This window comes from Phalangium opilio, unplaced genomic scaffold (genome assembly GCF_054372755.1).
Source record: "Phalangium opilio isolate 3A_F unplaced genomic scaffold, DU_Popi_V2 ptg000217l_1, whole genome shotgun sequence".
Lineage (NCBI taxonomy): Eukaryota > Metazoa > Arthropoda > Arachnida > Opiliones > Phalangiidae > Phalangium > Phalangium opilio.
The window spans coordinates 741,933-768,062 of NW_028324218.1; the positions used below are offsets into that span (position 1 = coordinate 741,933).

The window sequence follows — 26,130 nt, forward strand, 5'->3', positions numbered from 1 at the left end:
TGACTTTTACGACAATTTTCAAATTCCCTGACTTTTCCAGGTACTGTGGCAACCCTGTAGAAATTTCCCAAACCTTTAAAATTTAAATCAAATCCCCATTTAATTCCGTGATTTTATTGCCAATTTAAAATTAATTAATAAAATAATAATAATTTTCAAACCTTACTGAAGCAATGTTCCTTGACGTTTCAAGGAAACCCTATAAGAATTCCGTGAAAACCTGGATCTCCCGCCCATAAAATCACTTTGTTTAAAAAAAATCTCGTATTTATTTAAATATTAAAAATTCCAAACTTTATTATTATTATTAAAAAAATATTAAAATTATAAATAGGTTCGTATAAATACTCATATAATCACCATGAATTCATTGCGACAATATTCATGATAAAAATATGCCTTAAATATTTTGTTGGTTTTAGTGATTATGAAAGAAATAAAATTAAAATTAAAAGAAAAGCTCAATTACTAAAATAGTATCTCATCAAAAACAAACGAAAAACTCATTTAATTACTCAATTAGTTAGTTAATTAGAGACATTTGTATATTTGGCTACAATATTCTCGACCTTCTCAAAACAACTTATAAAACTTTGGTCCTCTAAACCATGTTTGGCATAATGGTGTAAATAAGCCCTCGAATGGTACATGGTCCAAGCCTTGTCAACAACACCGTCCAGCTGTGGTAAAAAACTTTGGCTATTTGTGGCCAAAGTGGATGACCGGTTCAAACGGAATAATGGTAAAGGATGGTACAATGTATTTAAACGATGTTCTTCGGGCATCCAACTGGCGTATCGCAGTGATTTAAGTAAAGACACGTCAACGTTCTTGGACTCGGAACCACGTAGTACCAGTAAATTTGCCAAATGAATGTTGTGTTCTATTTTCAGATATTTTTACCAATTTTTTTTTACTAATTATGACTTGTTTCAAGTTACCGTAACTTGTTTATTTATTTGAGCCTCGATTTAAAAATTAATGGTACCATTTGAAAGCCGACATTCAATAGAGTAATAGCACCAAGTTTCATTAATTTTAGGCCTCAAATAAGGAAGATATCTTCAAATGAATAATAGTAAAAATAAAACTCGGTTTCATCTGAATCTAATGTAACTATTAAGTTCTAAAACTGACGATAACTTTTTAATTAAACTCTCAATTTAAAAATAAATGGTAGCATTCGAAAGCCTATATTCGATAGAGTAATAGCACCGAGTTTAATAAATAATAGGCCTCAAATAAGGAAGATATCTTCACATGAACTATAATAATAAAATTAATTTGCTTCATCTGAATCTCATATAACTATCAAGTCCTAAAACTGACCATAACTTTTTAATTAAACCCTCAATTTAAAAATCAATGGTAGCATTCGAAAGCCGATATTCGATAGAGTAATCGCACCGAAACTCATAAATAATAGGCCTCAAATAAGGTAGATATCTTCAAATGAATTATAATATTAATAAAAAAAACTTCGGTTTCATCTCAATCTCATATAACTATTAAGTCCTAAAACTGACCATAACTTTTTATTATGACCCTCAATTTAAAAATGAATGGTACCATTCGAAAGCCGATATTCGATAGAGTAATCGCACCGAGTCTCATAAATAATAGGCCTCAAATAAGGAAGATATCTCCAAATGAATAATAATAAAGAAATCCGGGGACCTTACATAAATAAATAAAATAAAAAACTGCCCATAACTTTATAAACTGACCCTCGAAAAAAAAAATTTAAGATACTATTAAAGCCTAAATTCCGTAGAGTAATAACACCAAATTTCAAATCTCCCCCCCCCCCAAAAAAATACCAAAAATTAAATAAATAAATAAAACACAATAAAACTAAAGTAACTTTGAAAACACAAAGAGATAGATCAGATAAAAGGGATTTCCATAAAGTACGTACAAGCTGACCTTAATTGGAAGTAAATATACACTTTTAAATATAACAAGGTCTAACTTGGGTGGTTTACTTTACTATCTTTATGATCTTAGCGTGAGCAAATAGGGGGGCGTTTAAAAAGTAACAAGTTGGGAAAACCAAAATATTACCTCTCCGTGTCAAGAAGATTATATAAACTTAAGTATCCAATGAAAACGTTATGTTTCTGAGTTGGGGTTTCCCATTTTTGTTGTTGTTTTGAAAAATATATCGCAATGCACGGGCCTTGATAGATATAGGAGGCAATGAATGAAATATATCACAATGCACGGGCCTTGATAGATATAGGAGGCAATGAATGAAATATATCACAATGCACGGGCCTTGATAGATATAGGAGGCAATGAAGGAAATATATCGCATGCACGGGCCTTGGTAGATATAGGAGGCAATGATAATCTCTCTCTTTGCACGAGAGGTTTATCTTTAATATTTAAATAAATATAATTATTTTTAATTATTTTAATCTTCAATAATTAACATTAATAATAGTTAAATCGTTTAAAATAAAGTTATACCTATTATCTTCTCAAACTTTGCTAATATTGACGTTTAAAGTGAAGGGTACCCCTCTTGCCCGCTTTTTTCAAATTTGGGGTATATATACGATTCGTTTCCATTATAATAGTAAGGAAAAAGCGCAATTGCGAAAACCTTTGGTGGCGATCCCACCTTAGGGAGGCTAGACGTTTCTCGTAACCCTAGCTGATCGCCGCGTATATCCTAAAACCAAACGATGATAATGGAGTAGAAGCCAATGATACAGATTGGTGTCTATGTGGAATAGACGGAAGACCAGTGGATGGTGGTGTTAGAAGCCAGTGTAAGTGCAGACTGGTGTAAATGTGGGATTGACAAAGAACAGAAGATGGTGGTGATTAGAAGCCAGTAAGAACAGACTAGTGTCCGTGTGGGATGGACAAAGACCAGAAGATGGTGGTGATTAGAAGCCAGTAAGAACAGACTGGTGTCCGTGTGGGATGGACAAAGACCAGAAAATGGTGGTGTGAGAACTCAAGTAGAGGAGCCATTTCCGTGACTGTGAAAGCAGTTCGGAAATGGCCAACACGTTTGCTCCGATACGCAAACTGCGAACGCGGTCACGTGGGTGTAACAACGGACAGACAGACACACACACAGACAGACAGACAGACACACAGACAGACACGGCCGTTACAGAACCTCTCCTGGACTACGTCACACGGAGAGGTAAAAATGGTGGTGTGAGAACTCAAGTAGAGGAGCCATTTCCGTGACTGTGAAAGCAGTTCGGAAATGGCCAACACGTTTGCTCCGATACGCAAACTGCGAACGCGGTCACGTGGGTGTAACAACGGACAGACAGACACACACACAGACAGACAGACAGACACACAGACAGACACGGCCGTTACAGAACCTCTCCTGGACTACGTCACACGGAGAGGTAAAAATGTAAGAAAGAAAGAAACTCGTTTTAAAGAAGAAGGAGGTGTTGTTGGTTTTGGTTTTCTTACCTTTGGCAGTTTGTTGAGCGAGGCTTCTATGAAGTGATTTAATGAGAGACGGCCAACTGTAGGAACTAAAGGGGGCCGAACGGTCCGTCTCTTGAGGCACCGATAAAAGACGAACTAATTTAAAACTCGGATGAGATCCCAATTTGCATAGAATATCGGCTGACATGAAAATATACAATAAACAAAAAGAACCCTTTGAATTTAACTCTTAAAATTTAAATTTCACACGTCACAAACGACTAGCAACACTCGACCCCACACTATACACATAAGCATAAGTTTTGCTTCGCAGTCCTTAAAAAACTGCACTTATACACAATGCTTGGTGACACTTTTTCAAACCCACAAAGGGGGGGGGGGCATAAATTAGAAATTATTATATGTATTGCAGTTTGAAATTAAGTTTAATCCGGAAGGGCTAAGTAGATATAGATTTAAGGTGGAACTCGTAAACGCAACGCAATTTAGTACAGGCAAAGGCAGGGCGTTGCGCGCGCAATATAATAATAAATTTCGTTTATGAATTCCACCATTACGATACAATTTTATTATTTTTATTAAAAGAAAAAAATAAATTCTGTTATTTGCAAAATTCCCGTTACACTTGTCTCTAAGGCGAAGGCCTAAATCATCAACTTCTTATAGGGTTTTACGGTCAACTAACAATATTTCCAAATATATACTCCCCGGTATTAGGAAGGGAAGGCGCGCGGCGGCACCTTTGAGCTGGGCGCAAGCGCGGTGGGGTTTCCCCAGCTGCGAGGCTCGCTTAACTTCAGTGCAGATACTACATACCAACGGGTTGGAGAGGGGTTTCCCCAAGAATGTAGAATTCCCCAGACAGGCACAATAGAAGCCGACATTTTGGGAATGCGGAACCGGAAACAGACGCGATAGAATGCGGAAAGACTACGTAACCCTTTCTTTTTAGCTCCATCCACAATTGTATCGTCATGAGTGACTTATAATTTAAAGCCCAGACCGAACCGCTTTACTTAGGAAGTTGAAATTTCGCAGGGACGTTATTCTTAACTAGTAGATGATCATTAAGAAATATTTTTGAAATCCGCCGCCATCTTGAAAAATGGAGGCCATCTCTACCCTAGTTGCTATTTACGTTAATCGCGTAGTACTTATTAACTTATTAAGTATATGATTGTAACTAACCTTTAGCCCAATAGACGCGCGACAGAAATTTTTAGAAACGCCGCATTTATACCGTTTTTGTTGTAAAATTTTTAATCATAACAAATGTTTGAACTACGCGATTAAAACCAAATTAAAATTAATTTCAAACTGCAATACGTATAATAATTTCTAATTTCTGGCCCCCCCCCTTTGTGGGTTTGAAAAAGTGCCACCAAGCATTGTGTATAAATGCAGTTGCATAAGTTTATAATTGATACGTTCCATAAGTTTATAAGTGATATGTTCCATAAGTTTATAAGTGATATGTTCCATAAGTTTATAAGTGATATGTTCCATAAGTTTATAAGTGATATGTTCCATAAGTTTATAAGTGATATAAGCTTATAAGTGATATGTTCCATAAGTTTATTAAGTGATATGTTCCATAAGTTTATAAGTGATATATTCCATAAGTATGACAGTTCAAAATGACGTATTAATAGGCGTAACTTAATTACCATTCGATTTTGACCAAATTCGGTTCAAATTGTAACCCATCCATTTAAAAAAACAAACCCTAATCTACTGAACTGAACTTAAATCACTTACCGAAATTGGCCTCCCGTTTTTCTTGGTAACTACTGAGATACAAGCTAGCCATTTGACGAGCACCTATGACGTTCAAATTTTTGAGATCAACGTCCTTCATGGCCAAGGATTGGGAACAGCAACGATGTAATTGGTCATTCTCTAACAAACAAATTGAATCCGACACGTCTTGCAAATGACCCAGGGTCAAGAGCGTATTGTAATTTTGAACAGTCACTTCGCCATTACTGAAAGGCCATACAACCTAAGAACAAAACGAAACCACGGGGGGGGGGAGAAATATGGGGAGGGGGAATAAAGCAGGTGCAAATATAAATATTTATCTACCGCCATAAATAATTTAAACCTATTAAACTGTAAATGGATTCTTTTGGGAAAATATTTATAAATTTTTGCAATAATTTTCTATGGTTTTAAAGGGCCAGTGACACTATCTAACATTCCATACTGTTCTATCTCTTAGCTCAGTGTCATCCCCCCTTTGAACGGGCGCGTACAGTATCCCCCCTCACGAGAACGCGCCTAGAGGGAGGTATCACAGTCTACACCCTCTCTCTAACGACACTAGACGACCTACGATGGTTGCCCCGCCCCTTTGAGTAGTTTTCTTTGCAAGGAATGGTTACTCTATTGGGTGTAGAATGTTTTTAATTTTCAGTGTATTTATTTTTTTGACCTCCGTGAACTCTGAAGTCTGACCCCCAGATTATTTAAATTAGTACCGACGGGCGCGCAATTAGGGCCATCATATAACCCCCCCCCCCAAAAAAAAGGCTTTCTTGGAACCATTACAGTATCCCTTTGAAAGTTCAAGTTGAAATAAAAATCTACCCACACAAACTTTAACTAATTTGCATAAATATAAATATATGTAAGTTAATTAAAAAAATGTAAATGAAATTTCAAAAGAAGGCTAAACTTTACTTTAGCTCGCGCATTCAAATTACAGTTTTTTCAATAAATATCTTTTCTGGGAGGTTAATTATACGATAATTAGTTAAATTTAAGGTGTGGAAACTAACTTACATCAATATTTTCCATGTTTTTTGTAATTTATTCCCTCTTATTCCCTTCCATGAGCGGCTAATGTGCGCCTGTTTTTGTTATTGCCAAGGCTTATCAACTGCATAAATATCACCTTTTCCAAAATATTACTAAATATTGTCAACTCCAAGAAATGTTAGGTTTGCGGAAACTATTATAATCAATATTAGGTTAGGTTAGGTCAGGTCAGGTTAGGTTAGGTTAGGTTAGGTTAGGTTTGGTTAGGTTTGGTTTGGTTAGGTTAGGTTAGGTTAGGTTCGTGAAAATATTTATTAATATAGTTTCCGCGACTTAAATGTAATTAATTATCATATAATTAACCTCCAAGAAATGATATTTATTGGAAAAACTGTATTTTGAATGCGCGAGCTAAAGTAAAGTTTTTCCGCTAATTAATGTATTTTTAACGAACAGAACAATTAAAACTTACTTGATTAATTAGGGGAGTTTGAGGATAATTTTCTCTGAGTGCCTCTGATAAAAACGTCCCTAATCCACTCCCCGTTCCTCCAGCGCAAGACATGATAACCAAGAAACCACCCAAATATTCGCATTGTTCAACTTCTTTTTGTATTAAATTAAGAATATCTTCTTTCGAGGGACTACCATGCCCGTAATAACCATACGCCCAATTATTCCCAGCCCCTTTTTTCTTAAAAAACGCGTTTTGTGGCGCGTACTTCCATTTTCCAGTTTGTTGAGAAGAGTATTGTATTTGTTTAATGACCTAAAATAACCCTCGAAAATTAATTGAAACCGAATTAGGCCTAAGAAACTGTATAATAAATCTTACTTTAGGTTCAGTATCGACTAAAATTGCTCTAGGAATGTGAGTTTTTTCGTTTTCAGAGTATTTAAAAAACCTATTTCCGAGAAAAACGTGGGTATTTTTGATGTAAACATATTTTGACAGACCAAGGCTTAGCAAAATCAAATTTATATTTTAGTTTTGGCGCAATGTGATAAGGCGTTCATGGAAACTCAACAGATAAACCGGTTTTGGAAAAAAGTCGCGTATGGCTTATTTTTAAAGTATTAATATAATTTTTGAGACTTAGGCTTAATGACTACGCCAACTTTAATTATTATTAATTATTAAAACTGTAAGCTTACCGATCACCAAGCTCTTGACGGTAAGCAACATTTCCCACGACATTAGCGGCAGCGGATGTCAAAGCGCCGTGCCCATTTTTGCCCCGATGGCTATTCTCCGACGTTACATTTTGTATTTGTCCGCTGATTTCGTTGAAAAAATCGAATCCTAATTGATTCCCACACTGCCCTACTTGCACCACTATGATAGTCATCCATTAAACTTAAATTAAACGCTTTAAAATAATGTTAATTAAACCATTAAAGCGGGCGACCGTCTGATTGTCAACCTTCGGCCGTGGATAACACGCGGGAAATGAATAAAAAAAAAATATTTTGGTTACGGTGAATCTGGCAGCACTGCCAAGCTGCAGGAACAAGGCTTAGCGGTGAAAATAAACATGGCGGATTAGGTTATGGTTACGATAACCTTTCATAAACATGATTTCAACGCGTAAAATCTTAACTCCGTTAATTAAGAGGGTTATTTTGGTAATTTATTTAAGTTTTTGACTTTAAATTGTGTATTATATTAGGGATAACGTTTTTTATTCCAGATTGAATCTTCAAAAGCTAATTTATCGGTAAGTTCTACTTGCCTGACTAAGTCTCGGAGAATCAAGAAACATCTTCCAGATGAACTTCCCGTAGAAGTTTTAAATAAACGACACGCGGGAATCGGTTCATTTCAAGCGATAATTGATAAAGGATTTAATCAAGGAACCAAGGCCTATAACCCTCCTAATGATGTATCAGGGATTATAATTAAAATTTGTCAAGAAATACCCAATCTAAAGTCCGTAAAGAATGTTAATGATTTATCATTGAATGATCCCTTGATCAAATACAAGGTATGTGGCGTGTTTTAGTGATTTTAACCCCATTATTTAGTGGTTTTAACCCCATTATATTGCCCAAATTACAACCTATAGGTTCTAACAAAATGTATCAAAGAGTTTGATCATGATATCCCGAACTCTATTCTACACTGCATCACAAATGGCAAAGAATTAGCTAACTATTACTCTACACCAATTCAGGGTTTGGTCAGTTATGATCAGATGGTGAGGGATCAAGATAAACTGCCCAAGAATTTACACGTTATCCCTAATCCTGTAAGATTTGACCCTGAAACTGATACCTTCTTTGGAGGTATCAATGCCTTTCCCAATAACCCGTGTGTTGTTGCCAGTTTAAGGCATAAAAAGAAATATAAGGGTCATAGTGAAACGTATAAATGGCCTGATGTTTAAATTGTATTATTAAAGTTGAATAAAATTGATTTAGTAGGTATTTTTGTGGTTTTCATACTATTTGGTAGGTTTCTTACCAAACAGTAGGTGTTTATGGTGGTTTTCATACTACCTTTAGTAGGTTTCTTACCAAACAGTAGGTGTTTATGGTGGTTTTCATACTATTTAGTAGGTTTCTTACCAAACAGTAGGTGTTTATGGTGGTTTTCATACTATTTAGTAGGTTTCTTACCAAACAGTAGGTGTTTATGGTGGTTTTCATACTATTTTTAGTGACTTACTGCTTTATTTAGTAGATTTTCTGGACGTTTTCATACTATTTAGTATATTTTCTGGACGTTTTCATACTATCTAGTAGATTTTCTGGACGTTTTCATACTATCTAGTAGATTTTCTGGACGTTTTCATACTATCTGGTAGATTTTCTGGACGTTTTCATACTATCTGGTAGATTTTCTGGACGTTTTCATACTATTTAGTAAATTTTCTGGACGTTTTCATACTACTTAATAGATTTTCTGGACGTTTTCATACTATTTATTAGATTTTCTGGACGTTTTCATACTATTTAGTAGATTTTCTGGACGTTTTCATACTATTTAGTAGATTTTCTGGACGTTTTCATACTATCTAGTAGATTTTCTGGACGTTTTCATACTATCTAGTAGATTTTCTGGACGTTTTCATACTATTTAGTATATTTTCTGGACGTTTTCATACTATTTAGTATATTTTCTGGACGTTTTCATACTATTTAGTAGATTTTCTGGACGTTTTCATACTATTTAGTAGATTTTCTGGACGTTTTCATACTATTTAGTTGATTTTCTAGAGGTTTTCATACTATTTAGTTGATTTTCTAGAGGTTTTCATACTATTTAGTTGATTTTCTAGAGGTTTTCATACTATTTAGTTGATTTTCAAGAGGTTTTCATACTATTTAGTTGATTTTCAAGAGGTTTTCATACTATTTAGTTGATTTTCTAGAGGTTTTCATACTATTTAGTTGATTTTCAAGAGGTTTTCATACTATTTAGTTGATTTTCTAGAGGTTTTCATACTATTTAGTTGATTTTCTAGAGGTTTTCATACTATTTAGTTGATTTGCTAGAGGTTTTCATTCTATTTAGTTGATTTGCTAGAGGTTTTCATACTATTTAGTTGATTTGCTAGAGGTTTTCATACTATTTAGTAGATTTCCTACTAAACAGTAGGTATTTATGGTAGGTTTCATACTCTTTTTAGTAACTTACTGCTATATTTAGTAGATTTTCTGGGGGGTTTCATACTATTCAGTGTAAAGTAGTTATTACGATTAGAGTATAAATAAATTTATTTTAAAGATACAAAAGAGGAGTCTTATTTATATTATATAGTAATAATTAATACGTATTATTTTTAAATTAATCTAGATTAATATTAGGGGAAAAATAGAGTAATATAGTCTAGCAGCACAGAGATTATAGTTTTTAATCTCTTTTGTACACTTTACTGAAAATTCCTTTTTTGGAGGATTTTTCTGGCCCACCCTGATCAGCATTTATAAATAATTAAAATATAGAATTCATTGTTCATAAAATATTTAAAATTATAAAAACGTACCAGTAATTTGGATCCCAGAAGTAACCTAGCTTTATCTTCTTCCTGAGGTTGACTGCTTTCTTCTGTCGCTGGCTGTCTGGATTTAATTTGTAGTTTCTGTTTGATTGCCTATCAAAACATTAAACAAATTTTATAAGCCTACTTTGACCTATTTCCGAGAAATTCGCTAAGCCTACTTTGACCTATTCCCAAATGAAGTCGTTAAGCCTACTTTGACGGTACTATTCCAAATAAATTCGCTAAGCCTACTTTGACCTATTCCCATTAAAGTCGTTAAGCCTACATTGACCTATTCCAAATAAAGCCGTTAAGCCTACATTGACCTATTCCAAATAAAGCCGTTAAGCCTACTTTGACCTATTCCCAATAAATTCGTTAAGCCTACTTTGACCTATTCCCAATAAATTCGTTAAGCCTACTTTGACCTATTCCCAATAAATTCGTTAAGCCTACTTTGACCTATTCCCAATAAATTCGTTAAGCCTACTTTGACCTATTCCCAATAAAGTCGTTAAGCCTACTTTAACCCATTCCCAATAAAGCCGTTAAGTTAAGCCTACTTTGACCTATTCCCAATAAAGTCGTTAAGTTAAGCCTACTTTGACCTATTCCCAATAAAGCCGTTAAGCCTACTTTAACCCATTCCCAATAAAGCCGTTAAGTTAAGCCTACTTTGACCTATTCCCAATAAAGTCGTTAAGTTAAGCCTACTTTGACCTATTCCCAATAAAGCCGTTAAGTTAAGCCTACTTTGACCTATTTCCAAGCCTACTTTGACGTACCTGTTGAAGTAAAACCTTCTGAGAGTCATTCTTCATTTCCATTAAGAGATCCAACCACGTCCATGTCCTGTTATGGTACTCCAAGGTGTGCAAGTTCAAGGCGATATCATTCAAGTCCTCAATGTTCTTCTCCTTGCCTCCTTTGTAACTGACTCTTAGAGGAACTTCGGGGATTTTTATGTACAAGAACGTTTGATTCTTTTCAGCCCTTTCTTTCATCTTCGAGATATCGTCCTGGTTCTGATAGGCCAGCGTCGCGGATCGCTGTTGACTCGAACTCGATTTCTTACTGAACTTCGATGTCCTGCTTTGTTGCTCGTCATACTGGTGTTCGCTGTTGTCTAAAAGGAAGTAAAGATCAAGACGGTTTATGAAGCCCCCCAAAAGAACTATAAGTACGATGAATGACCTTGACGATATTTTCAAGGGCATGATGACCTTATGGAAAAAACTTTAAAGTAATTAAACGTGGACTTACCCGCGTATCGTCCAGGAAAAAAGAACCTCATCATATGCGTAAAGAAATTATGAGTTAAACCAATTGTAATTGGGATAACATTGACCTCGAAGTGTTCTTTAACGGATATTCCACCAACTGGAGGTCTTTCCCGACAGTAAATTCTCAAAGCGCGTTGTCTGTCCAAGGGAATGTTGGGTTGAAGTTCAGTCGGTTTCAATACGTCCTTGTAAACTTGATTTGGTAATAGATTAGTAGCCGTGACGTAACCAAGTTCTAATAAGTGTTCCACCGAATCGTCACTCTTGGTGTTTTTGGAATAACTATGGTACAAAACATATCCTGGTTGTCTAGAGTCACCGCGTCAAGATGGGGGTCCCCTAACCTAAATTTGACCCATTTTTAAGTTTCCCGATTAAAATTTACTTACAGAAAATTGGACATGACGAAATCGGCCAATCCAAGTTGTCCATCGGCGTCGGTCAACCTCCACTGAGCGTATTTGAAACAAACCTCACTACGTCTGGCCAAGGTAACCTTCTGGTTATGAACGGACGCGCGTTGTCTCGTCTTAAAAGCGCTTAATTGAGTCTCGTGGTAACAATTGATCATCATGTTCAATTCCTCGCTGGCGTTCATCATCTGTTCCTTGCACGCCTCAACCTTCAACTCCAAATTTCTCATCTGTTCCAAAAGTTCCTGATCCTCGGGGTCTTCGCCCAAGGCCTTGTGGACCAAGTAGGTTTCCTTCTCTAGTCGGCGTAAGTTGAGGACCATGTCCCGTACCTGATTTTGGAACTCCAGGATCGGTCCTTTTTGGTCCTCCATCGTGCTGAGTTGAAGTTTGAATCGCATACCTTGTAACTTCTCAAACGCTTCTTTTTTGCGAGGTTCAACGTAAAGCAGGACATTGTTTAGGATGTCCAGGATCATGGCGTATTGTAATGAATTCGTACAGATTGAAAGGTCATGATGGGTTAAAGTGAAGGTGTCAACGGCAGTTTGTTGTTCCCACGGGTCGTTATTGTCTTCGGGCTGTTGTCCGAAAAAGGTTCCGATCAACCCGCGTCGTAAAATAACAATGATCAATACGGTTCCCCACGATTATAAACAAATACCCGATCAACCGCTACTATAAACACCCGATCAACCGATACTATAAACAAACACCCGATCAACCGATACTATAAACAAACACCCGATCAACCGATACTATAAACAAACACCCGATCAACCGATACTATAAACAAACACCCGATCAACCGATATTATAAAAAAACACCCGATCAACCGATATTATAAAAAAACACCCGATCAACCGATATTATAAACAAACACCCGATCAGCCGCTATTATAAACAAACACCCGATCAGCCGCTATTATAAACAAACACCCGACCAACCTATATTATAAACAAACACCCGACCAAAATATATTACAAACAAACACCCGATCAACCGATATTATAAACAACCACCCGATCAACAGCTACGAGAAACACCCGATCAACCCAAAAAGGATAGTAAACCCCAAGTACTTACAGTAGGTGGAACTTCGAGGCAATCAAATGACTCAGGATTGACATTCTCTCCGTAACTAGCGTAGAAAAACTGACAACCGCACCGCGATACGATCCTCTGTAATTGCAAAGGAGCGGAACCGGGGTCGGCAGTCCCTCCCACGGTACTACTGACCACACCACCGACGCTCTGACCACTACCCACCAAGTCTGGAAGGTCACTTATAATAACCGTTGGTTTCTCTTCAATATTTTCAACGGAAAGCCACATAACATTGTCGACGGAGGTGCTTTGGGAACCCACATCGACTGTGGCGTAGTACTGACCAGTTTAAATGGTAAATAATTAAACAACAAACCCTAATAAACACCGATGAAAGCTATTAAAGATGGACTAGTTAAAGATGGTCACAAACCTGAAGGCACTCGAAGGATCCCACCCATGTGGTTTTCGACACTAGCGACCTCTCTTTCCAAACGGGTTTATGAAGACGTTTAAGTATTTCCGTTCTGGACGCGCTAACTATAATATATCCGGATGTCTCAACCCCTTGTAACATGACCTGACTATTGACCAATTCGACTAAGCAAAAGTTAAACCAAAAAGTACCCATAAAAATCACGACACTGATGACGTAAGCATACAAATAATATTACAGTACATACTTAACCAATTCTTTTGCATTACGTCATCAGTTTGACACGCGGCGACCCCCGCTAATTGTTCCCTGGCGCTACCTTCGATCTACACGCGTACCCAAACGCCAAAGTTAGTTTAATTGGAAACCCGTTGGCCAATTAAGTTTTAGCTTACATCTTCCGTATAAACGCAGGGATTGGCTTCAGCTTCGGATATAAGTTTCTGCAGCATTGAAGCCACGTGACCCGATTGCAACCTGGTCATTGGACTAGCGGAATTAACCCCAGTTTGCGAAGAACTCGAATTAGCGGTTAGTGTCCTATTTCGTTGAATTTGGGAATCCATTTTGAGCTTTTTCAAAGCTTCGGTTGATAAATTTCTTTTGATTTGTTTAGCTTTGGTGTAACTTTCGAATAGACTGAAGACAACATCGCGGTTGTTTTTTGTCCAGGCCCCCTTCAGTCCATGAATAACTAGTCTATGAGTTGGTAAATCCTCAATATCCTAGCATTTTATTTTAAGTATTTTAAAGATTCAATTTAAAATTCGATAAAATTGTTTGGACATAATCTTACAGGGTCTCTATTAGCTTCGGGTATGATGGCCTCACGTCCATAGGACACTCGCGTCATACTTAAAAAGTAACTACGATCAGTACCCGATTCCTCGGTTTTACTGGGTTGTATTGTCAACTCGCGGTTGTTCAACCATATCTCGCTTTCGACCAAGTCGCAAGTTAAGTAAGCCGTGTTCCATTCCGATCGGGGTCTAATTAAACAATTAGTTAAAACAGGAATACATACAGCTACTAGGAATCATTGTGTCCCCATGTTAATTTCTATATATGAATTCGGGTTTTGTGGGCGGGGCTTGAGAACTTTCTAACTGATTCTAGCGATTTCATTGATAGCAACGTAAGGTCCTAGGGCGCGAGAAAGGTGTAACTCGAGGTAAAATTCGTCATACGTAATGATTAGTCGAGGGGGTAGACGCTCTGGATCTCTGTGTACACGTGAGTTCAGCTTTGACTGTGCATTGAGTTCGAAGCCTTCGGAACTCACAGTCACAGTTCAGCTTTGACAGTACATTGAGTACTTGAGTTCTCAAGTGTCTACCCCCTCGTGATTAGTCTAGCTAGCTCCTCCCACAAAATCCGCATAGATAAATGGATGGCTACACAATGTTTCCTAGTAGATGTACGCATTCCTGGACTTACCTGTGTTTGAGACCATCCAGGACAGGTTTAAGGGTCAAATTATGTTCTGACCCTAAGGAGAATCGCCCCCCTAATATTTCAAAGCCCCTTAATTTAGCGAAGGACATCCAATAACAAACCCGGAATTTATGTAAGTTGAAAGCCAATCGCATAATGCGATAATGTCTGCCCAATTGAGGTTTACGCGGTTTGGTATTGTTAAACAGGACACCGCGTCGTGTCAAACGACTTATACCAGATAATATCGTCTAAATTAATCAATTAAATTAATTATATACAGGGTGATACCCTGCATATCCCTTAATTCCCTTGCTACCAACATCTAACTAAATTAAACGGAAAACGCAACTGTCCTACCTTCAGGTTCTCAATCCATCTCAAGGTACTGCTATAAAGCAACATACTGGGAATATCAGCTAAAGTTTCTAAAGAAACGCATTTAGTCTCCATTGCCATGGAAACGTTTAAATTTTGGGAGCGAAATGCTCTATACGAATCGTGAACTTGATTTATGGAATATTCAGGGACTTTGTCCGGAGCGCATGGCATGACGCTATGATGGTCATCCGGATTACCCAAACACAACCATTCCAATTTAAAACTAATTTAAATTTAAACCCAATTCCAATAATTAATTAATTATAGTTAAATTAATTAAACTAAACCTTAATTCCTTACTTAAATTTAACATTAGGTACGTGCAATAATTTGCAATCGTCGTATTTCGACGCGGTATGAACATATATGTCCAAGTCACCTTTCATGGTGATTTTGGCTTTGAAGAATTTTAGGCGTTTTAAAAGTAATTACAAGTATAGTAGGCCTAATTATCGCTTTTAAGGGGTATTTACCGTTGGTCCAGTCGATAAGGACATTGGTCCACGTGAACTCCATCTGTTCCGTGGTATTAAAAGGGTCTAGGGACGCGTGTAACAACATGGTCAAGTGTTGAGCCGATAAGGTTAGTCTACCGTGATATAATAATCGCATTTTGTCCCACCACGGAAGTGCCGGACTAGGGTCAGCCGATGGACGACTGATTGATTCGAATGCTAAATTGACTTGAGCCAAAATCGGTTCCCAACAAGGACCATGCGCCGCGCAAAGGGATTCGATATCTGGAAAATATTTGAAATCATTTTCAGATTCAAAATTTTCCAAATATTCCCCCAACGTTTTTCCAAAAAATTCCCCCATTCCCCAACTTTTTTCCAAAACTACCCCAACTTTTTTCCAAAAATTCCCAACGTTTTTCCAAAAATTCCCAACCTTTTTCCAAAAATTTCCCCCAACGTTTTTCCAAAAATTTCCCCAACGTTTTTCCAAAAATTTCCCCAACGTTTTTCCAAAAGTTTCCCCAACGTTTTTCCAAAAATTTCCCCAAACTTTTCCCAAAAATTTCCCCAAACTTTTCCCAAAAATTTCCCCAAACTTTTCCCAAAAATTTCCCCAACGTTTTTCCAAAAATTTCCCCAACGTTTTTCCAAAAATTTCCCCAAACTTTTCCCAAAAATTCCCCTAAACTTTTTCCAAAAATTCCCCCAAACGTTTTCCAAAAATCCCCCCATCTTTTCCAAATATTTCCTATTGCCTGACCTTTAGGTACAAAAAAAGAACAACCTGACTTACCCCAAGTGAGATCATGATAAAATTTGAGCGAGGTCATACTGCGTTCTATGACGTCATCCTCCCAGGGTTGTCCGATTTCGATGACCGATTCTCTTATGGACCTTTTGGAGGCTTCTTGTTCGGCACCAACTAAACGACCCCAAATATTAAACTCGCGGATTTCCATAACCGCTTGTGGAAAATCCCTTAAGTTGCAGGAAATGCCTTCAATACTTCCACTTATTTTACGACACCATAAGGTGTTAAATTCCAAACCCTCCTCCGGGAATGGACTAATTAAAAAATAGTTAAAAATAATTAAAATAAAAAAAGACCACATAATTTTTGACGGAATCAATCAGAAAAAAATTCAGTATAGTGCGAACGCGTCCCTTACCTTTCGTTGTCAATTTCTTTCATGACCTTTACCACTCTGTCTTTACCATGGTAAGAGGTATCAGCTACGGCGTATACTTCAACCTCTTCAAATTGGGCCGTATACAGGCTTCGCCTCATAGGGTCATTACCGTATAATTTTCGCGATCTTTGAATATAAATTTCCGCATTTTTCTTAGCCAGTGTGTTATATAATTCTTCGATTTTACCGGCTATAATGACGTCACAACGGTATTTTTAATACATAGTTTGATAGAGTAGATTCTGGGCTACAATTCAAGCCCAAGTTGGTCAAAATCGGTCAATAATTAAGAAAGTTACAAGTCAATTTCGACCACGTGACGTAATTTCGTTAATTTCCGTTCGATTTTGACCAAATTTGGCTTAAATTGTAAGTAATTTAATTCTTACTTGGAAGTAACAAATGAGTTTGACGTAATTGCTCTATTTTTTCATCCAACATCATTTTACGTTTTAAACTTTCATTAAATTCATCCTCTAATAACTTTTATTAAATATTTTAAAAATAAAACTTTTTAATTAAAAAGTCCGTTCAAGAACTCAAAATTAAATTCAAAATTGAAATTAAAACCTCGTAATTATCTCGTAGTTTAACTTCAAATGGATCGTCTCCGAGTTCCATAGTGAATAACTATAGAATTATTTATATTTTAACTTAATACAATACCCGATTAAACTTAATTGTACTAATTAAAAGTACCTTAATTTTAATTGACAAATCAGGGGGTAATGGACTATCGAGATCAAATGGTTTTTTCTGAATTTTATGAACTTTTTTAAACCATTTAAAAACGCTTAATGTTTGCTCGCTAAAAGCTTCGGCAAAATTGTACTTGTATGGAAAAAATAGTTTAATTTCCTCGAAACTAATGGACCTTTAATTTTAATTAAAATTATTAAAATTGATATATTAAACTACCGTAATTAAAATTAATATTTAAACTAACCAAGCTTTGTTAGTTTTTCTTTCAAGCCCTTCAAAACTCTGTCTGTTAATAACGTGCGATTCGTCCTCGCGATTGGACGAAATATTAAAATTCTGTAGGAAATGCCACGCCCCCAAATATAATTAAAATTATAATTAAAATTAATTTTAATAATAATAATTTTACCATAAATGTGAAAACTTTTTTGTTATCAAATTCTACGCATAAATACTCGGATTGAAATGAAATTCGACCCGGGTAGGCCTTTGCAGTAAATTCATTAGCAACAAACGCGAATCTAAATTAATTATTTTTAATTAAATTTAATTATTTTTAATTAAATTTAATTATTTTTAATTAAATTTAATTTTTTCAATTAAATTTAATTAAAGTTAATTAAATTAATTTCGCATTAACCTATGTGTTGAAGAAACGACGTATCCCACATTAATTTTTCCTTGTAATCTAATATTAATTAAATAATAAACTGGACTAGGTTTAATTTTCGTATTAATTTCAACATCTTCGTAAAAATCTTTCGATTTCTTTTTAAACACGTTAGTTAATTGGTTAATTTCCTGGGCCAAATTAACGGCGCACATATGAGCCCAATTGGTCCATTCCGTTTTTATTTCGTCCAATAATTGCACCGAAGTTTCCTATTGGATAATATAGTAATTAAGTCCCTCCCACATTAACGAAGATCGGCGCGATTATTCCTAGTAGTTGTATGCATTCCTAAAACTTAGGGAACTTACTTTGGTGCCAGTTTTATAAGTTAATCTAATTGTTTGAATATGAGCGAGAGCGTTTTTAACTTCGGAGCATTTAACACATGGGAAAACCTTTTTTGAAAACAATTCAAATTTAAATTTTAAATTAAATTGACGTAGTGAATATTTAAATTTAATTTAAATTAAATTAAATTACGGTAGTGTTGGCTTCCAAGGGGGCGATTTTAATTCCTTCTGAAAGCACAAATACTTTTTCGGCGGCCGTATCTAATGTTACCGAATCAATTCGTGCCATTAAACCAACACCTTTTTGACTTATCATAAATATATTTGCTCCTGTTAAACTAAATTGTAAACTACACATTTCTTTTAAAGGAAATTTTCCCGATTTTGTTAATTTTTTATCTGAAAATTTTCATATTTTTTTATTTTTAATGTTATACTATATTTCGGTATTTAAAATCATAGAAAGTTGTACGTTGACTTACCGGAAGTACTTGGTTTTAAGTTATCGGTAATTGTTTGGGAAAAATTATGTACTTGAAGCGCTAATGCCACTAAATTGGGGCTGATTTCGATTTTAACTCCGTCTAACATACATTGACTTCGAAAATCGCTGGGAAAATCCCGAGCTTTAAGAAGCAACATTCCCAAACACAATGGAGTGTTCTTTTGATGGTGTCGTTTCATAACGGACGTGTTTACGTTTCGACCATCTCCCAATTTGCACCATCCCATTTCCAAAAGTAACTCCAAACTATTTACAAAACGTAATACCCGCCTTGACGTTAGCGAAAAATTCTAACTGGTGCGTGCAAATGCAAATAGAACTAAGAGAAAGTGAATTTAGGAGCAGCGAGAGGGAGTGGGGAGCGATGTTATTAGAGCTTCTGTTGCATTCATTCAGGTTTGGAACTGAATGATCCAGTACTGAATCGAACACAGAATTCTACAACAAACTTAATTTAGTCTGTTGTTGTTGTATATAGCGATTGAATATTGCACACGTCACAAATGACTGCATGGCAACACTTACAAGTATTTGCACACTACATAGCTCAAAGACGCTAGACATCTGATTGTCCAGAGTAATTACTTGCTAGACTTTCGTAACCCCGCCCTCATCTCTGCCCCCCGGTTGCTAATTACTTTCCGTTACTCTATTTGCCTTTGATATAATATAATACACTAACTTTAAATCTCCAAGTTCGCTTAATATTTTGGGTTTTGGTTGAGGCGTTCCTAATTTACGAAATTGTGAATATTTTTTTTTTCAGTTAACTGTCGGTCAAACTAATATTTAATTGGTTTAATTAGCGTACCGTTATTTTGCAAATCTACCGTTAATTGACTATGCATAAGTCCGGTACTGAATATATCACACCCAGGTAAGGACACACTGACAAACATATCGTTCATATCAGCCTGTCCTTGAATTTTGTAGCTTTTTAATATATTTGTTAGAATATTTTTTCTAAAATTTGAAATTAAAAAATGTATATTTCTTTTGCGATTTAAATTAAATTAAATAAAAATTAATAATAATTTAATGTTCTTTTTACTGTTTTAAAGATTGCGATTCTATTGGCGGCGATTCTTTAGCTAAGACCATTTTATTTTGACCAATAGCAGCGGGTCTACTTGAAGAAGGCATACATCTTTTCCAAGTACTGAATTCATTGTGATTGTACAACAAGTGCCACGAATTTAGTAATATATTAACGTCTAACGTGTGATGGTCAATCTGAAGTGGTCAAGATTATAGTTAGCTATCGAATAGCTAACTACCAACCCCCGTCCTCTATAGGTACCTTAAATTTTATTGAGGATTTGACCAATGAGGCCAATGGTAAGTGACCGCTAGATACAGTGACATTTGTCACGACTAAAGACGAGGTCAAGTCACCTTCCGGTATGGCCAGAGTTTGATTTGATTCAAGGTCAACAGTTTGCAAACTGACCGATAAGGTTCTGAATTCCCCCCAACCGAAATTTTATTGTATTTACTTCATTTAATATACTTCTAATGAGGAATACATACAGCTACTAGGAATTATCGTGTCCCATGTTAATTTCTAAGCGGGTTCAATGTCACGCCTCATAATTCTGATGGAGTCTTTCTAACTGCGATTTCATTGGTTACCCGGTAGCAAGGCGAGTTCCTAGGCGCGCGCGAGGCTCAACGCGAAGCGAGATAGATTATTATTTCGCAAGGTAAAATTCGTCATACATAATGACTATTCTAAGCTAGCTCTTCCCACGTGACAAAATCCGCCTAGATACATTGAATGAAAATGGATGTATCACAATGATTCCCAGTAGCTGTATGCATTCCTGTTCAAATTAACTAATTTAAGTACCTGTTAATGCTGGTTTGAACCCATTTTACATCGAATGACTCAATTTTAACTAAGATACTCTTTAAACGATCAGAAATTAACATAATTAAAACTAAGCTAATTATAATTAAGCGATTTAATTAATTAATCAATTACCTCTGGAATTTTAAGTAAAATATCTTCCAGATTAATAGGTTCTTTCTTTATAATTTCGGAATCATTTTTCAACTTAATTTTTTGATTAAATATAGTTTTAAGCGTATTTGGTTGAAAACCTAATTAGTGTTAATTAAACTAATTAGGGTTTTTAATTTTATCTTAAAAAAATTGCTATTAATTTATTTTTAAACTAACCCTGGTACATTATAACTTCGGGATTCGATATTTGTAAGGATATTTTCTGTGTAGCAATTAAACTTAATTAACTTAATTATAATTAATTAATTAAGTTAATTGGGGGTTATATAGGTTACCTGAATAATTTTAGGTAAATTTTCATCGAAAAATAACGAGCAGTGTAAGTTTATTCCAAACGAAAATAATATTGCTTGAGATTGCACCTATTATTTTAAATTTCAAAATTGCAGTTGCAATAAAGTTATCGCGATTTTAAATACGTTTTCCTTACTTTGGTTTCACTTTTGTATAGCTTGAAACAAGCTTTTGATAATATAGTACTAATTTCATTTCTTAAAAATATACTTAATTAATTTAATTTAATTATCATTAAATTAACTAAAAATGGGCAAACCTGCAAGTTTCTAGATTATGACTTGCTAGTAAGATACTGAACTCTTGCAACGAGGTTTGCAAAACGTGGGGCGATTTAGGTTCGCCCGTTGTTAATTTCAAATCAAAATTTGAAATTTGAATTGAAAGCGCCTTTTTTTTTTTTTGCAAAAGTATTTTTAAATTAAACGCGATTTTTTTTTAAATTAATTCTTGTTATAAAACAATACCTTAGAGAGTCTTAAAACTAATGGAGGTAATTTAAAAGGTGTTTTAGGAGTTTTTGCAGTTGCAACTGCAATATTTGCATCTTTATTCGATGGGTGATAAATTATTTCCGATTTTATATCCGATAAACATAAAGTAACCCAAGATCTTAAGTTTAAAAATATTCATAAGCTTATAATTATTTTATTTTAATGATTTAAATATATTTAATATTAACCTGCATTTTGACGCCAAAAGGCAACTAGAAACCCATACCCCGCTTATTTCCTATTTAATCGCGTATTAATTAAACTTAATTACGATTAAAAAAAATAAATAATTAAAAATATTTATAGCTACCACAAATCCATGGTTTGGGTCATTGATGGATATTTGTCTTAAACTGTACAAACCAACTTTAACTTTGAAGTTAATTCCACGGAACCGTTTCAAATACCATGAAAGGTACCAAAATCCAAGCCTACAATTAAAATTAATTTTAATTGAAACGCGTTAATTTTGAATTGTTTCGTTATCGCGAAGATAGATGGCGGTAGTGTCGCTAAAAATGTCTTGCACCCCGCTAAAAATATTTTTAACTAGTTTAATATTAAAATAACATCGATTAAAATTAGTTTTTAAACTAATTTAGATTGTTATAAGCATTAAGTAAATTTTAAATAAATTTTCAGTCACATTTAAGCGAGTTTTAAGCCTAAATTATACATTTTATCAGTGGTGGGCAAATCGCGAGTGTCACTCGCATTGCGAAAGATTTTTCGTCTCTCTTAAAGAAGTCTCTCGCGCCGAAAGAGTGAGACAAGAATGAGTGACTTGTTAGCACTCGTGGCTTGAGAGTTTCACACACGCGAATTACAATATCTCACTCTCGCGAAGTAATGTTTTTCCAAAAGAGTGATAAGGTTTCTTTCACCAATGCCTCTTTCTATTGTCGGGAGTGACTTTCATAAATTGAGACGAAATCACTCTTAAGGACTTATAAATATAAAAAATTCGAGAACTTCACTCACTCTCACTCTCATTCAGTGAATGAAAATTATATTAGTTTGAAAGTGATTTTTTGCCGAGCGAGTGTAGTCCCTATTTTAACATGTAATTTTTACTGGGAATTGGGATAATCTGGTTTAGGAAATCTACTAGATTGAGTAAGAAAGAATCTCTAACGAGGGAGTCGTCACTTAGCGTTATAGCGTACGACATGAGAAAGCTTATGAGTTAGCTTATTTAAGTGATTTGGATGACTGGGGTGATATGAATTATTTTTATTTACTTCGTTTATTTTAATTATATTGTTGATTAAGATGATTTAAATGACTTTGAATGACTATGTAGATATTTGATTTGAATGACTATGCAGATATTTGATTTGAATGACTATGCAGATATTTGATTTGAATGACTATGTAGATATTTGATTTGAATGACTATGTAGATATTTGATTTGAATGGGTCATTTGAATGACAATGGTGATTTGAATGGGTCATTTGAATGACAATGGTGATTTGAATGGGTCATTTGAATAACAATCGTGATTTGAATGGGTCATTTGAATGACAATCGTGATTTGAATGGGTCATTTGAATGACAATCGTGATTTGAATGGGTCATTTGAATGACAATCGTGATTTGAATTACAGTTGTCATTCAAATGACCTATTCAAATCACAATTGGCAATCAAATCACCGTACTCATTCAAATCAAATATCTGCATAGTCATTCAAATCAAATATCTACATAGTCATTCAAATCATCCTAATCAAAAATTTCAACCCTATAATCCGAATCTACAATTTCAACCCAATAATCCTAATCAAAAATTTCAACCCAATAATCCAAATCAACAAATTCAACCCAATCAACAGTCGTTCAAATATCCCATATCAACAAAGTCATCACGATAATCCTAATCATTATTGCCATCCAAATAACCCTATTCAGCAAAATCATACCGATAATCCTAATCATTGTTGCCATCCAAATAACCTTAATCAACAAAGTCAAAAAATTCAAATCAATGAAGCCATTCAGAGCGACGAAGTCATTCAAATAATCTAAATCAACAAGATAATTCAAATCAACGAGGTCATTAAAATAATTAAAATTATCATTGCCATCGAAATAAACAGGTCATTCAAATCATCTAAATAAACAAGGTCATTCAAATCATCTAAATAAACAAGGTCATTCAAATCATCTAAATAAACAAGGTCATTCAAATCATCTTAATAAACAAAGTCATTCAAATCATCTTAATCAACAATAAGCTTCTCATGTCATACGCTATAACGCTGAGTGACGACTCCCTCGTTAGAGATTCTTTCTTACTCAAACACCTCCATCTAGTAGACTTCCTAAACCAGATTTTCCCAGTAAACATTTCATGTTAAAACAAGACTTCACTCGCTCGCTAAAAATCCCTAGCTCAAAGCCTTTCAAACTGAGTGAGAGAGTCATAACATTAATAGGTTATCCTCATTCTTCTATAAAGAGTGAACAAATATTTTCTCTACTCTCTCACTCTTTTCTAATGAAGGAAATCGGAAGCGCGCGCTCACTTTCCCTCGCGGAGTGAGATTTTCAAATTCCCGAGATTTCACTCTCAGTTTGCGAGTGAGAGTGAGAAGGGTCAGTTAATAGAATTATCATTCACAGAGTGAGAGTGACAAGCATTTCAGAAGTTCGCGAATTTGCCCACCACTGCATTTTATACGAATTAAGCCAAGGCTTAAGGTAAAAAACTGATTTACCTGATAATAAACCAAGTGATTACAAAACAACTTAACCCTAACAAGGGTAGCGCGAAAAATATACTATTTAAATACATCTCCCTATTAAATCCGCAATTAAAATTAACTAAATCACGTTAAATGTAGTTAAAAACATTTCAAAACTATCGGGAGTAAAGTCAATAAACTCGACATAGGCCGCCGCCATTTTTATTTTTTCTAGAATATGGGGGTGGTGGAGATAACTAATCTATGAAAGTCCGGGACGCGTACGGCCAAATTTTAAGGCTTTACGTAAACTATTTTAAATTAAAATTTATTCTTTAAATTAGGCTTAAAACTAAATAAATATAACATCTATCTTAAATATAGTTATTTCTAGAGAAGAGTTAGGGTTGGATATTATAATCGCGGTTTTGATAGCAGACGACAGAGAGGGGGAAAACATTGGACTGGCAGTCCGGCTTGCCCAAACTCGCTCGTATTTAGGGGGTGGTGGTGAGGAGGTGTAAGACGGGGAGGGAGCATTGGCAGTTTTGACACGTGGTAAATTTTGTCCAATCAGGTTAAGTGCCTACTTAACGACGATCCGAAATCGCCATAACGGGTCGCCATCTTACCCGATCTGCGGGAAAAGAGTTCGCGCTAATCAATGGATTTTAAAACAATGTAAGAGTGTTGAAATTCGGGTCCATTTGGACTAAATAAAGATCATGGAATCACCATGACGCATCCCAATTTTGTTACAAATGGCGCTAGCCTAGAGGATTGCCATACTAATTTTTTCGCCTTGGTAAGTCCACTTTTACGGCCAAAAATTCAATTTTTTCTCTCTCTCTCGGTGCTCTGTCGGTCGGGGAAACTATCTTTTGAGGTACAATCCGTACATTAGGCCTAGGCTCCGATTTGTGCCGTCCCCCCCTTAATATCGCGGCTTTTATGCTAGCGTAAATACGGCCAATACGTTGCTAACCCCCCTCTTTTTCTTCTTTTATTCGTTTGTATAACGCTTTTTGCGGGCCGTCATGCTAAACTAGGCTTAGCTACAATTATTACAAACTAGATCGCGTAATCCCGGTTTCAATTTGAAATCCATACTATCCATCCAGTTATTTAGTAATTTAGCCTAATGTCCGTAATACTCATTTACACCTAAGCCTAAACCACAGTCGTTTCCCGTAGCTCATTTATTCTTTATCCATCGTAACCTAATTAAACTCAAAACCGAGTGTTAAGTCGTACTTAATTAACGTGCCTTCCTTCCAATGTTACGAGGACATTTCGTTAGGCCTTGGTTAGTTAGAAAAACGTTAACGTCCCTCCGTGTCGTGTGTGCGATTCTGAAGTATCATAATATTTGTCCATTTCCTTAATTGATCTGACTATTTAACTAAATGTTAATCTTTTAATATAACCCTAAACTATACCGAGCGATAAGTTGTAAAATAATATCTGACCCTACAGGAGCATGTTTTGAGAAAAGTATAAATGTAGATTTTAAAATAGATACAGGCACAGGGTTCGTACGGAACCTGGATAACCTGGAAAACCTGGATAAGTCAGGGATTTGGAAAATAGGGGAAAAAGTCAGGGATAAGTCAGGGATTTAAAAAAAATTCCTAAAAAGT

The 26,130-nt window shown here is 35.4% G+C and overlaps 4 protein-coding genes across 6 annotated transcripts in view; 2 read left to right on the forward strand and 2 right to left on the reverse strand.

The window, feature by feature from the left end:
• Window positions 1-24,734, reverse strand: part of LOC149615396 (protein hobbit-like) — a 57,143-nt gene extending 32,409 nt beyond the window's left edge. Inside the window, exons 1-39 of one of the 2 annotated variants that reach the window (XM_089857400.1) lie at window positions 24,524-24,732; window positions 22,114-22,234; window positions 21,992-22,041; window positions 21,777-21,921; window positions 21,569-21,699; window positions 21,446-21,506; window positions 21,291-21,377; window positions 21,172-21,217; window positions 20,974-21,092; window positions 20,839-20,897; window positions 20,290-20,449; window positions 20,041-20,222; window positions 19,801-19,952; window positions 19,672-19,720; window positions 18,967-19,235; window positions 18,675-18,883; window positions 18,503-18,589; window positions 18,162-18,403; window positions 17,931-18,042; window positions 17,766-17,857; window positions 17,519-17,693; window positions 17,390-17,449; window positions 17,209-17,302; window positions 16,799-17,009; window positions 16,423-16,694; window positions 15,645-15,911; window positions 15,472-15,568; window positions 15,151-15,394; window positions 14,794-15,041; window positions 14,153-14,345; window positions 13,752-14,081; window positions 13,604-13,682; window positions 13,354-13,520; window positions 12,960-13,259; window positions 11,848-12,452; window positions 11,439-11,740; window positions 10,961-11,301; window positions 10,179-10,286; window positions 9,892-10,105 (exon numbers count right to left, since the gene is read on the reverse strand). In XM_089857400.1, coding sequence (XP_089713526.1) covers window positions 10,046-10,105; window positions 10,179-10,286; window positions 10,961-11,301; window positions 11,439-11,740; window positions 11,848-12,452; window positions 12,960-13,259; window positions 13,354-13,520; window positions 13,604-13,682; window positions 13,752-14,081; window positions 14,153-14,345; window positions 14,794-15,041; window positions 15,151-15,394; window positions 15,472-15,568; window positions 15,645-15,911; window positions 16,423-16,694; window positions 16,799-17,009; window positions 17,209-17,302; window positions 17,390-17,449; window positions 17,519-17,693; window positions 17,766-17,857; window positions 17,931-18,042; window positions 18,162-18,403; window positions 18,503-18,589; window positions 18,675-18,883; window positions 18,967-19,235; window positions 19,672-19,720; window positions 19,801-19,952; window positions 20,041-20,222; window positions 20,290-20,449; window positions 20,839-20,897; window positions 20,974-21,092; window positions 21,172-21,217; window positions 21,291-21,377; window positions 21,446-21,506; window positions 21,569-21,699; window positions 21,777-21,921; window positions 21,992-22,041; window positions 22,114-22,234; window positions 24,524-24,600 — 6,603 coding nt within the window. In that variant the 5' untranslated portion in view covers window positions 24,601-24,732 and the 3' untranslated portion in view covers window positions 9,892-10,045. Of the gene's footprint in view, window positions 1-9,891; window positions 10,106-10,178; window positions 10,287-10,960; window positions 11,302-11,438; window positions 11,741-11,847; window positions 12,453-12,959; window positions 13,260-13,353; window positions 13,521-13,603; window positions 13,683-13,751; window positions 14,082-14,152; window positions 14,346-14,793; window positions 15,042-15,150; window positions 15,395-15,471; window positions 15,569-15,644; window positions 15,912-16,422; window positions 16,695-16,798; window positions 17,010-17,208; window positions 17,303-17,389; window positions 17,450-17,518; window positions 17,694-17,765; window positions 17,858-17,930; window positions 18,043-18,161; window positions 18,404-18,502; window positions 18,590-18,674; window positions 18,884-18,966; window positions 19,236-19,671; window positions 19,721-19,800; window positions 19,953-20,040; window positions 20,223-20,289; window positions 20,450-20,838; window positions 20,898-20,973; window positions 21,093-21,171; window positions 21,218-21,290; window positions 21,378-21,445; window positions 21,507-21,568; window positions 21,700-21,776; window positions 21,922-21,991; window positions 22,042-22,113; window positions 22,235-24,523 lie in introns of those variants that run through there. The other variant, XM_089857401.1, reaches the window with a different exon arrangement.
• LOC149615399 (tubulin delta chain-like) lies at window positions 268-7,650 on the reverse strand. The gene is made up of 6 exons (XM_089856231.1): window positions 7,345-7,650; window positions 7,025-7,094; window positions 6,662-6,958; window positions 5,188-5,431; window positions 3,451-3,609; window positions 268-883 (listed from the first exon to the last, which is right to left on the reverse strand). Exons 1-6 carry the CDS (start codon window positions 7,536-7,538, stop codon window positions 528-530), a joined length of 1,320 nt encoding a protein of 439 aa, XP_089712357.1. The 5' UTR covers window positions 7,539-7,650; the 3' UTR covers window positions 268-527.
• Window positions 7,668-8,616, forward strand: LOC149615400 (uncharacterized). Its single transcript, XM_089856232.1, has 3 exons — window positions 7,668-7,815; window positions 7,881-8,174; window positions 8,256-8,616. Exons 1-3 carry the CDS (start codon window positions 7,765-7,767, stop codon window positions 8,574-8,576), a joined length of 666 nt encoding a protein of 221 aa, XP_089712358.1. The 5' UTR covers window positions 7,668-7,764; the 3' UTR covers window positions 8,577-8,616.
• Window positions 24,735-25,067: 333 nt separating the features above from the next.
• LOC149615401 (mediator of RNA polymerase II transcription subunit 13-like) overlaps window positions 25,068-26,130 on the forward strand; it is a 31,262-nt gene continuing 30,199 nt past the window's right edge. Inside the window, exon 1 of one of the 2 annotated variants that reach the window (XM_089856986.1) lies at window positions 25,068-25,295. In XM_089856986.1, the coding sequence (XP_089713112.1) occupies window positions 25,227-25,295 (69 nt within the window). In that variant the 5' untranslated portion in view covers window positions 25,068-25,226. The remainder of the gene's footprint in view (window positions 25,296-26,130) is intronic. The other variant, XM_089856985.1, reaches the window with a different exon arrangement.